Source organism: Colletotrichum paranaense (assembly GCF_030867605.1).
Source record: "Colletotrichum paranaense strain IMI 384185 chromosome Unknown Scaffold_1.1, whole genome shotgun sequence".
Classification (NCBI taxonomy): domain Eukaryota; kingdom Fungi; phylum Ascomycota; class Sordariomycetes; order Glomerellales; family Glomerellaceae; genus Colletotrichum; species Colletotrichum paranaense.
This window is the reverse complement of record NW_026848959.1, coordinates 512,048-524,208: the sequence shown is the minus strand read 5'-3', so window position 1 is coordinate 524,208 and position 12,161 is coordinate 512,048. Positions and strand designations below refer to the sequence as shown.

At 54.2% G+C, this 12,161-nt stretch overlaps 3 protein-coding genes across 3 annotated transcripts; 2 read left to right on the top strand and 1 right to left on the bottom strand.

Annotated features, from left to right (window-relative positions):
* Positions 1–2,574: 2,574 nt before the first annotated feature.
* CPAR01_00164 (uncharacterized protein) lies at positions 2,575–2,802 on the bottom strand (the record flags this gene model as incomplete). Its single annotated transcript, XM_060484457.1, has 1 exon — positions 2,575–2,802. The coding sequence occupies one exon, from the start codon at positions 2,800–2,802 to the stop codon at positions 2,575–2,577; it is 228 nt and encodes a 75-aa protein (XP_060355314.1).
* Positions 2,803–5,063: 2,261 nt separating this feature from the next.
* CPAR01_00163 (uncharacterized protein) lies at positions 5,064–5,558 on the top strand (the record flags this gene model as incomplete). The annotated part of the gene is made up of 1 exon (XM_060484456.1): positions 5,064–5,558. The coding sequence occupies one exon, from the start codon at positions 5,064–5,066 to the stop codon at positions 5,556–5,558; it is 495 nt and encodes a 164-aa protein (XP_060355313.1).
* Positions 5,559–6,662: 1,104 nt separating this feature from the next.
* Positions 6,663–11,204, top strand: CPAR01_00162 (ABC-2 type transporter; the record flags this gene model as incomplete). The annotated part of the gene is made up of 2 exons (XM_060484455.1): positions 6,663–11,111; positions 11,175–11,204. The coding sequence occupies 2 exons, from the start codon at positions 6,663–6,665 to the stop codon at positions 11,202–11,204; spliced, it is 4,479 nt and encodes a 1,492-aa protein (XP_060355312.1).
* Between the last annotated feature and the right edge of the window lie 957 nt (positions 11,205–12,161).

The following is a 12,161-nucleotide window of genomic DNA, read 5'->3' as shown; positions in this document are numbered from 1 at the left end:
TATACTCTCAAAGAGGGCTTTAGCGAAAGAATCCGACGTGTCTAAGTCTCAATTAACAGTGTTGTCGTAAGAGGGCCAGGGGAAAATGCACCTAGCAAGTCTGCATCAAGAGGAATTCAAATTCCATGATCCGAGGAGTCTAGCTTCAATGCCAGAGACTGTGTAGAAAGAAACATGTAGCATCTCTGCTGGCCGATAGCAATATATACTTACTTTTTCTTGATCAACACTTGCTCCTAGCTACAGATTACGCCAGGAAACACAGTTGCTCAGTTCAAGGTGTTCATGCGAGACGGGACTCAGGTCACACCTATTCACACGGAAAAGGGGCAAGGCAGCGATTAGATCGAGAAAATGCCGAGGACACTAAGAGAATGATCCTGCAAAGGGGATGATGCGGAGTACACGTCGAGAATGGGAGACGCAATGTACTTGCCAGATCTTCTGGAGCTAATACGTTGTTACTGAGAAAGACGTTGTACATGGGATAATACTGCAAACTAACAAAGGAGAGACACAGGACCAAGCAGCCGAAATACCACCAAAGGGTAGCCAGCGGCAGTACCGTCAGCTAGGCAAGCTCATGTTCCCAGACTTGCGCGCATAGCAATACCGTCAGGAGAGAACCTAGAGGTAGCATCCGACTAGCCAAGTAGATCCGTCCTCAGTATCTCTCTCCAGCATCTTCAGCATCTTTAGCTGAAAATCATGTGGAAGGCTTCTCCTGGTATCAACTCAAGATCTGTCACGTTGCAGGTAGGGTCGCTGGCTGACTTGATCTATCACATCAAGAGGTCTCTTAGACTGAACTGAGAAATCTACAAGCTTTGGCTAGCAACTGTTCGTCTATCGTGTCTAATACTATGCAAAGTACCCGATAGTTGACAAGTCTGGCAGTTTATACGTCTACGGGATGCTCGAGACGGACTTACAAGCCTCAACGAGCAAGGTACGTTGGGGGGAAGGGTGGTTGTTCAAGGGAGGGAAGAGAACAAACGCCGGAGCGCTTGAGCCAGAGTGATACACACTACATCGTTGAGAGAGACACCGTACTAACAGGAATCGCCCGCTCATCATCATACATTGCCTGCTCGCTCACGTTCACATTGATGCTCCAACGACGCCGAGGTCCAACGGTGTCTCGAACGGCCCGAGAGTGCGCTCGTCGCAATAGAAATAGGCTTATGATTGTTTCGCCCACCCAGATGCTCCCTGCGAAACCATTACCGGATTCAGCAAATCACTTGCGATGTTTGGGGAAAATGTGTGTGTATGGCTGACTAACTGACACTTGAGAGTCAACCGACGTTGAGCTACATCAGACCAACAAGAACGCCTCGTCCAGCAGTCGACAATCCACGCTTAGACTGTAAAGTCTGTGTGGTCAATGTGGGAGCCAAAGAGATGGTATGCCCATGGGAGGAAACCTTAGCATAACATATCGACTGTTTGGACGAGACGGAAATGGTCGCTTCCAGATCACGATATTAGACTTTTTGGCCGATTTACGACAACGTTTTGGGTGGAGGGGTCGACGACGTAGATCGTCCCCGCATGTTGCCTCTTTCGGATGACCGAGTCGGCTCCGACCGAGCGGTTGACTAAAACTCCCGTACGGATATCCGTCTCGTTCAGCGGTTGAGATCCGAGAATCAGCCGCAAGCTTACCATTTGTGCCTCGACGACAGGGATGACATGTCTGCGAGGTTTCTGGAAAATCAGTGTAGTGTAATGCAGGCGCCGGCCACTTTGAGAGCAGAATTGGTAGTGGAAAGACAAGAGTAAAGAGGCCCATTGGAGGAAACTCTATCTGGGTTCTTGGCTGTCAGCATCCGGCACAAACAAGTCTGTGGATGACTCTTTCGGCGTGCAGTTAGTCGTCAGGGGACAGGGCGGTCTGTGACGAGTTCAAGCGATCATTTCTCTCGCTGGGAGCCAGTCTGAAGTCGGGTAGAAACGCCACGCTGTCGATCGGATGCTGCCACTGGCGAGCGAATTGACATCGTTCGTTCGGGGGTGTGGGGGAGAGTAGCAAAGAAGAGGAAGAGGATGAAGTGAGGATGAAGCAGCGCTGCATAAGCTTAGAGCCAGGCGTACGTGCTGCATGCTGCACCGAGTGTTGGGTGGTTGAGTTGGCTTTCGCGTTCATGTTTCGTGTCGCGGCACTTGAGGCCGAGCCGATCAGGCTGATGTGGGCATGATTGCTAAAGGCGAGCGAGGTACGGAGTACGGTAGGCCATGTGCATGCGTGCGAGGCGTCACGCGAAGGTCGTCGACCAGGCTCTAGCTGACAGGAGACGGGCGGACTTTTTATCAATGTGTAATTAGCGGGTCTTGGCTAGTCTTCACGACGTGAGGTGTCTGGGGTTGAGCTGTGCATTTCTCATCAGCCTTGGAAAGTCGGGGGCCAGGTGCCAGGCCAGGTCGCCAGGGTAGCGGTATGTTCTGTATCCGTAGTGCTGCTATCTCTCTTGAGTCTCTTCTGGTTTGCGAGATTGAGGAACATCATATACCTTGTCCGAGGCTTCGGCCGATTGCCGCCGAGACTCGAACGGCAGCTGCACCGTGCCACCGTCAGGTAGGACGGGGGAACGCCCACCAGGTGTGTGACTTGCGGCGGGAGGGCGCGCGGAAGGCGTGGCGGCGAGACACTAATTTAGCAAAGGAAAGTCTCCGACAGGGTGAGGCGCGAGGGTGCATTTGTCGTGGAACAGTGACTTGCTGGGCTTGAATTACTCGCAACAATTCTTGCTGACACCTCAATGGCCTGTATCCGTTGTAGAAGATAATTCGACCTGTCATTAGCGTGTCTGCTAGGCCCTCGAGTTTTTGCTTTTTGGTTCAGTTGCCATGATTTGCAGTTTAGAAGTGACTCATTCTGAAGACGGGCTTGGCGAAACGGAAATGTCCAGGGTTGCACCGGTTGCTTGATCAGCCGGAGGATAAGACGAGTGGGAGACGTCCGTAGGAGAGTGATAGGAGGCCCGTTGGAGGGAACAGGTCGGAGGGGGAAACAGGGCCGTGAGATTGAAATCTCGTCAATGATCAGCGTCAACGTTGATGGAGAACCGGAGCTGATTCAACGTCCAAGAAGACCTCCGTTGCGGCGGACGAAGCCGGCGGTGGAATGCTGCTGGGACCAGGGGAGCAGGGAGGCCGCGGGGCCCGGTCCACATTGAATTGACGACTTTTTGGTGTCTCCAGGATTCGAATTGCTGCTGTGCCGAAAACCTCAGCTGGGTTGCGGTCGGAGGGTAAGACTAATCGACTGTAAAGGCTTATGTAAGGGGTCAGCGACAATCCACAATGGAAGCAGATACTAGTCGTAATTGATCCGCACGCAATTTAGCATATGAGGTCCCTGCCAGGCTGTAAGACAGTGGGTGGGCGGGATATCCATACGAATAATACGGGTCCTCGATCCTTTGTCGCAAAAGGACTTTTAGATGTGCGGGCCTGATGCGAGATGGAGATGAATAATAATGGTTCAAATATGCTTGTCTGACTGGCGGGAGGCTAGCGGAGAAGTCGCGGAAGACTGGCGGAAGCATGGCGGGAAGTCCGTGGTGGAAGACCCGGCGAAATGACCGGACAGAATGCGTTTGGATAGAGGAGGTCTGATAAGATGGAGCGAGGATGGGAAGCCAATTGTAGAGTGCGATACTTGAATGCAAATAACATTAGTTGTAGCTGGCAGTGATGGCGATGTGGTGGGATGGCCGTGGTTGGAGTTCGAGATCGAAACGAGAGGTGCATATTCGGAGAGAGAGACCCTCCAAACCTGGACTGCTCTTCCTCTCTTCTCTCTCTGCCTAATTGGCTCGCCTTTGGAGGAAGGAAGCTGATTCAGCAGCACTAATCCAAAACAAGACACTATAGCCCTTCTTGCCTTTTCTTTCTCCATATTTTGCCGGATGACTCGAAACCGATTGCCAGGCCCCACACTCCTGACAAGCGCGGATTTCAGATGTTTTGACTGGCCAATGTGGCTGTCCTTGGCCAGGTGGGCAGTGACCAACCAGACTGCGAGAATTCAATGTGGAAGGAACGTGAAGAAAAAAAGAGAAGAAAGAAGGACCAAAAAGTCCAAGGAAAGAACACCGGGAGCAGGCAAAGCGGGGCAGGACCCCATCCCTTGTCCTGGTATTGCCGCCTTTTTACGCCGGCCGCAGACAACGCAACGTGCAGCAGCACAAACTCGGGCAGGCGCTGCTGGCTGCGCTGCTGCTATCTCTCAAGTGGGGCCGCCTTCCCTCGATGTGGTGTCTCCGTTTTCTGCTGTTGTGCGTGTTCTGTGTTCGGCATTGCCATCGCAACCTGCAACATTTCTTGTTGTTTGCTTCCCCTTGTTTCTCTCCACTGCCTGTTGGCCTGCCGCGTGCTTAGCTGCGCATTTCGCTCTCGGAGTTTCGTAGCGCCAACTTGTGCGACGTGTCTGACCTCTATCATCGACGACCATCGCGCTGGATACCTGCGTTTCAACACTGCTGGTATCCACTTTGATCCCTTTCTTTGTTTTTTTTTTTTTTTTTTTTTTTTTGGCCTCTTCTTACTCCGTACGGAGTCTCTCATTCTTCTTTTTTCTGACTGCATCAAGGGTCAGCACACATGCGTCGGGGCCCATGGAGATCTGCTTGGACACATCCATGACGGGCAGGTGCTAGATGATGTTCAATTTGCATCTGCTTTTCAGATGGAAATGTTTGCAAGTCCATGTCAATGTGTCTAAAATCTCTCAACGAATTGGCTGCCGCTAACGTCTATGTTGTTCAGCTCTGCCGTTGTTGGTAACCAGCCCTCCCACCCTATACTAGCACGACTAGTCTGACCAAAGAGGGTGTTCGAGTCCCTCGCCGGGTAGATAGATCGTAGAGTTGCATTACACATTCGCGCACACACACACACACACACACACACACACACACTATACACCTCGAAAGCGTCCTTCTTCCCGATGACGCGAGCCTCTACACACGGACACTCATCATCCCATCTCATCCCACCGCTGACCGCCTCTTCTTCGTTCAAGATCGGGGACATCTGTCTGTGTACCAACGACCAAGATGCCTCGAGGCAAAACCCTGCGGCGGTTGAAAAAAGCTTACTATAGTAGAGACCGGTGCAAGCTATTGCCGTCTCTGACTCCTCCCCGATCTGGCCTCCCACGGGCCACAAGTTACAACGGTTCAAGGAACCAAGGAACCCAACGTTTGGTCTGTGACCTGGGAGGTATCATGGTGGCTCAAGATGGCTCATCATGTACTATCCGTCGACCGTCAGGACTAAGGAACACCATGCCAAGGGAACAGGATGATCCACACAGCCGTACCCCCACCACCTCATGGATGACGGCCGTCTTGCACCCTGGCACGCCTGTGTGTCTGGGTCTCCCCGACAATTTAACAGCTGCGGGTCCTCCCATCGCGCCTCCACCCTGCTGCATCGTCCGTACCTACGCAGCGCTGTTAGTCGCATCTGCACGCCTTTTTCCTGGAGCCAAGCCAAGCACGCACTTTCCAACGAGTCTCTCACTCGTGGCGCTAATAAGGTCCTTTTAGCTGGGTACGGGAGATACGTGGATACAGTATACGGTACCTACATATCCCACTAGATGACGCCCACAACACCACCAATTCCCATGTACTCACCCAGGAAATGCTCTCTGTCTTTCTTAACAGACTAACAGCAGCCTGCCGGGAAGTATGTACCCATCACTCTGAAGACAAGGTAGTATCTATCACCCCAGTCAGGGTGCCTCGCCTTCGCTCTGCGTGCAACAATACCTCCTGAATGCCCAACATCGTGCTGTACCTCCACCTGTGACCTCGCATTACCTTACTCCGTACCTACTGCAAGTTGTTAGCTACCGGCCGGGCTTAAGACGTCCTAGATCCGGGAACCGACTCCGGCGCAAATTGTCACTCATCTTGACGCATCGTTGATTGGTAATGTTTTTTGTTTGGCTCCCGAAGTCGATCCGATAGACTGCCTGGGCCCCAAGACCCTCTTTATTTTTTTCCCTCCTAGACCATACGGATGGATACCCAGTAACCCAGTCCTTAGGAGGTAGTTGCTTGCTGGCCCTGGTTTTCTTTCTCTTAGGTTGTTGACGGAAGCTTCTTTTATTTTTCCTCAACTCCCATTTCTCATCCATCAACTCGCTCTCGGGTCGACGGCCACTGGGATTTGTATATTCCTCCTTTCCTCCGCCGAATGACCGCCTCTTGGTCCGAAGCGCATCTCGACAGTCAGAAACTCTGACACATACACGCTCTCTCTCTGTCACGCAGTCTCAATCCACCGGCTCTTAGCTTCCCCCCCCTTCAGTCCTTTGATCTCTCTCTCTCTATTTCATCCCCTTTAACACGGCACATTGCCGCCTGACTCTTTCGCCTATTCTCCCTCTTTCTCACCATCCATCCCCACGGCATATCACCCCGTACCTCCACTTCCAACGCCTTTTCTCTCCCCGGCACGGGCCAGCCACCGCCACTTTCCGGTCGCCTGGGATCATCGTCACCACTTAATACCAGCTCGACCACTCACTCACCATTAGGTTTCGTGAGGCCGAGCATTAATCAACCCAACGCGCCGTACACAAAAGTCTTTGCACCGCAGTGGACAACAACACTTCGCGCATCACACACCAGCCCGTCGGTCCAATGGCGGACCAGGACTTTGAAAAGACGGAACAGGCCGTCGCAGGAGGTAGCCCCGCCGTCAACGAGAAGAACAACACGGCCGACTCAAGTACGGCCCCGCGATCCTCGACCTCCACCGCCGCCGATTCTGAACAGCAACGCGAGGAAGCTCGCCGCAACAACCCCGATGGTTTCACCGCGATCCACGCCGGTATCTCGGTTCACCAGGCCGAGGCCGAGTTTGCGGAACTCCAGCGCGAGCTGTCTGGTCACTCGCGCGCAAGCAGAGTAAACAGTCGCAACAGCCGTAGAAAGTCTGAAGATGTCGAGAAGGCTGTCGCCAACGTCAACTCGGCCACACCTTCCTCCGAGACGGATGGTGAGCAATTTGACTTGGAAGCCGTTTTGCGCGGGGGCGTCGAGGCCGAGCGCGAGGCCGGCATCAGACCGAAGCACATCGGCGCCTACTGGGACGGGCTCACGGTCAAGGGCATGGGAGGCACCACCAATTACGTCCAGACTTTCCCCGATGCTTTTGTCAGCTTTGTCGACTACGTGACTCCCGTCATGAACCTCCTGGGCTTGAACAAGAAGGGTGTTGAGGCTACTCTGCTGGACAACTTCAAGGGTGTCTGCAAGCCGGGTGAGATGATCTTGGTCTTGGGCAAGCCTGGCTCTGGATGCACAACGTTTCTCAAGACCATTGCCAACTGGCGCGCCGGCTACACCAGTGTTACTGGCGATGTGCTGTACGGGAAGTTTACAGCCGATGAGTTCAAGCAGTACCGAGGTGAGGCCGTCTACAACCAGGAGGACGATATTCACCACTCCACCCTCACCGTCGAGCAGACGCTGGGTTTCGCTCTCGACACCAAGGTTCCCGCCAAGCGCCCCGCCGGCATGTCCAAGAACGAGTTCAAAGAGCAGGTCATCTCCACCCTCCTGAAGATGTTCAACATCGAGCACACCCGCCACACTGTCGTCGGTGACGCTTTCGTGCGCGGTGTCTCTGGAGGAGAGAGAAAGCGTGTATCGATCGCAGAAATGATGATCACCAACGCTTGCGTTCTCTCATGGGATAACAGCACCCGTGGTCTAGATGCCAGTACGGCACTCGACTTTGTCAAGTCCCTCCGTGTCCAGACGAACTTGTACCAGACCACCACGTTTGTATCTCTGTACCAGGCCTCCGAGAACATCTACAACCTCTTCGACAAGGTCATGGTTATTGACGCCGGAAAGCAAGTCTACCTCGGCCCCGCCACCGAGGCCCGCGCCTACTTCGAGGGTCTCGGTTTCGCCCCTCGCCCCAGACAGACCACCCCCGACTACGTTACCGGATGCACCGACGACTTCGAGCGCGAGTACGCCCCCGGCCGTTCAGCCGAGAACGCGCCCCACAGCCCCGAGACCCTCGCTGAGGCCTTCAAGACTTCCAAGTTCCAGAAGCAGATCGACAGCGAGATGGAGGAGTACAAGGCGAGACTGGCCCAGGAGACGGAGAAGCACACCGACTTCCAGGTCGCCGTCAAGGAGGCCAAGCGTGGCTCCTCCAAGCGCTCTGTCTACGCCGTCGGTTTCCACCTGCAGGTCTACGCGCTCATGAAGCGCCAGTTCGTCCTGAAGCTCCAGGACCGTTTGTCTCTGTTCCTCTCCTGGTTCCGCTCCATCGTCATCGCTATCGTCCTCGGTACTCTCTTCTTCCGCCTCGGTTCGACTTCCGCCAGCGCCTTCAGCAAGGGTGGTCTCATGTTCATCTCGCTCCTGTTCAACGCCTTTGAAGCCTTCTCCGAGCTGGCGGGTATCATGACTGGACGTGCAATTGTGAACAAGCACAAGGCGTACGCTTTCCACCGTCCGTCAGCACTGTGGATCGCGCAAATCATTGTCGATCAAGCCTTTGCAGCAAGTCGAATCATGGTCTTTTCCATCATCGTCTACTTCATGTCTGGGCTTGTCCGCGAAGCCGGGGCATTCTTCACCTTCTACCTCATGATTCTCTCTGGAAACATCGCCATGACGCTCTTCTTCCGATGCATCGGCTCCATCAGCCCCGATTTCGATTACGCCATCAAGTTCGCCGTTGTCATCATTACCTTCTTCGTCACCACCTCTGGTTACCTCATTCAGTATCAGTCTGAGAAGGTTTGGATTCGCTGGATCTACTGGGTCAACGCTCTTGGTCTTGCTTTCAGTGCCATGATGGAAAATGAGTTCAGCCGTCTGAAACTCACCTGCTCGAGCGAGTCACTCATCCCCTCGGGCCCCGGCTATGGCGACATCAACCATCAGGTTTGCACGCTTGCTGGCTCCACCGCAGGAACCACGCTCGTCGATGGCTCAGCGTACATTGCTGCTGGATACAACTACATTAAGGGCGATCTGTGGCGCAACTGGGGTATCATCCTGGCTCTCATCGTCTTCTTCCTCCTCATGAACGTCACTCTCGGTGAACTCATCAACTTTGGGAACGATGGCAGCTCGGCCAAGGTCTACCAAAAGCCCAACGCGGAGCGTAAGAAGCTCAACGAGGCATTGATGGAGAAGAAGGCAGCCAAGCGCCGCGGCGACAAGCAGGAAGGTTCTGACTTAAGCATCAACTCGGAAGCCGTCTTGACCTGGGAGGACCTCAACTACGATGTTCCTGTCGCCGGTGGAACCCGCCGCCTGCTTAACAATGTCTACGGATACGTCAAGCCCGGCCAACTCACGGCTTTGATGGGTGCTTCCGGTGCCGGCAAGACCACTCTCCTCGATGTACTCGCGTCTCGTAAGAACATTGGTGTCATCCACGGTGACGTCCTCGTCGACGGCATCAAGCCCGGAAAGCAGTTCCAACGCAGTACCTCGTACGCCGAGCAGCTCGATCTCCACGACCCGACCCAGACCGTCCGCGAGGCCCTCCGCTTCTCCGCCCTTCTTCGCCAGCCTTACGAGACCCCCATTCCCGAGCGCTACGAATACGTCGAGGAGATTATTGCCCTGTTGGAAATGGAGCATATTGCCGACTGCATCATTGGCTCCCCCGAGTTCGGTCTGACTGTCGAGCAGCGCAAGCGTGTCACGATCGGTGTCGAACTGGCCGCCAAGCCTGAGCTCCTTCTTTTCCTTGACGAACCCACTTCTGGTCTCGATAGTCAGAGCGCCTTCAACATTGTCCGTTTCCTCAAGAAGCTGGCCGCCGCCGGACAGGCCATTCTCTGCACCATTCATCAGCCCAACGCCGCCCTGTTCGAGAACTTTGACCGTCTTCTGCTCCTTCAGAGAGGTGGCCGCACTGTGTACTTTGGAGATATCGGCCAGGACGCTGTCGTTCTGCGAGACTACCTCAAGCGCCACGGCGCTATCGCCAAGCCCACCGACAACGTCGCTGAGTACATGCTCGAGGCCATCGGAGCCGGATCCGCGCCCCGTGTCGGAAACAAGGACTGGGCCGACATCTGGGACGACAGCGCCGAGCTCGCCAACGTCAAGGACACTATCGGCCAGCTCAAGGAGCAGCGCATGGCCGCCGGCCGGACCGTCAACCACGACCTGGAGAAGGAGTACGCCAGCCCGCAGTTGCACCAGCTCAAGGTCGTCGTGAACCGCATGAACATCAGTTTCTGGCGCAGCCCTAACTACCTCTTCACCCGCCTCTTCAACCACGTCGTCGTCGCCCTCATCACCGGTCTCACCTACCTTCAACTCGACGGCAGCCGCAGCTCGCTCCAGTACAAGGTCTTCGTCATGTTCCAGGTCACTGTTCTGCCGGCCCTCATCATCAGCCAGGTCGAGGTCATGTTCCACATCAAGCGCGCCCTCTTCTTCCGCGAGAGCTCCTCAAAGATGTACAACCCCCTCACATTCGCCGCCGCAATCACCATTGCCGAGCTTCCCTACTCCATCATGTGCTCCGTCGGCTTCTTCCTTCCGCTCTACTACATGCCAGGATTCCAGTTCGACTCCTCCCGCGCGGGCTACCAGTTCTTCATGATCCTCATTACCGAGCTCTTCTCCGTCTCCCTCGGCCAGGCCTTGGCGTCCCTCACGCCCAGCCCCTTCATCTCCTCGCAGTTCGATCCCTTCATCATGATCACCTTTGCCCTCTTCTGCGGTGTCACTATCCCCGCCCCGCAGATGCCTGGCTTCTGGCGCGCCTGGCTCTACCAGCTTGACCCCTTTACGCGTCTCATTGGCGGTATGGTCGTCACCGCGCTACACGACCTCAAGGTTGCCTGCTCTTCGGTCGAGTTCAACCCCTTCACCGCGCCGCCGGGTCAGACGTGCGGCGAGTACATGCAGCCCTTCTTCGAAAATGGTGGCCCCGGATACCTGGCCAACAACGATACGTCGAGCTGCGAGTACTGCGCGTACAAGGTCGGCGACGAGTTCTACACGCCTCTGGGGCTCAACTTTGATAACCGCTGGAGGGACCTCGGTATTTTTTTGGCCTTTGTCGGCAGCAACTTGATTATCCTTTTCATGGCGGTAAGCATCCCCCACTTTAGTCCCCTAATGGATGATTCAAGCAGTTACTAACGTCTTCAACAGAGCAAGTTCCTCAACTTCAACCGCAGATAATCATGCCCACCCTCAAGCCCGCTTCGCAACGCGTTTCGCATCCTGCTTTCCACTTTCCTACTGTCAGTTGATTTAACAGCATCAGCATCGTCATCACCCGATAGGTTCCCAACTCGGCCGCGTCTTTTCAACAGGCCAAGAACCATGTTTTGTCCTAAATGGAGTCTTTTGGTTTTGGGATATCGACACCAAAATTTTCGGGAGGGTTTTGCGAATTCATATGAGAAGATAGAGGAAGCCTTCATTGCGCACAGTACACACATCACACATCGAGCCATGAGATAGCATGGCTTTTTGTCAAGAGCTTGCGAGATGTACACACGCACATCACACCCTAGCATAGAGCTTTTTACGTAATTTAATAGACACGGCCAAGAGATTGTATGTATGAACTGAGAATGAGAGCCTTTGTGAGAATTGATGTGTTGAAGGTTGAAGATTGAAGACTTTTTTCTGAGATTTGAAGTGTGAAGACTGCTTGTTTTTGATAAAGCCACTCATTGCGATTATGAGGAAATCGCCATTATACCCCAAAAACCATTTCGATCCTCCAGGGTTGATGGGTAAAGAGGAAGGAGACGAAAACATCTACAACCTCCGCCGGAATTCCTCTTAGCTCGACAGTATACTGAGGTAATCTCCTAGCCGAACCGCTCATGGTTCGAGAAGCTATTCCGTTACCCCAACCCGAGAATCTGATAGCCCACACACTGATGTACCTCGATTCGTTCCTCGAAACTTGACACCCCCTCCCCGCACTCCCGTCGGGAACCCCGCCGCCGGCACCACAGAGATAGACCCCACTATCGGTCGACAGTCCTCCGCCAGCACCCCACCGCCGCACGGCGTCCTGTCACCCCCTCCTCCGGCGAACGACTTCATTGAAAACCCCGTCCGTACCGAACTTACTCTAGACTTCGGCATTTACAACCGTCCTACAAATCCTCACCATAGAAT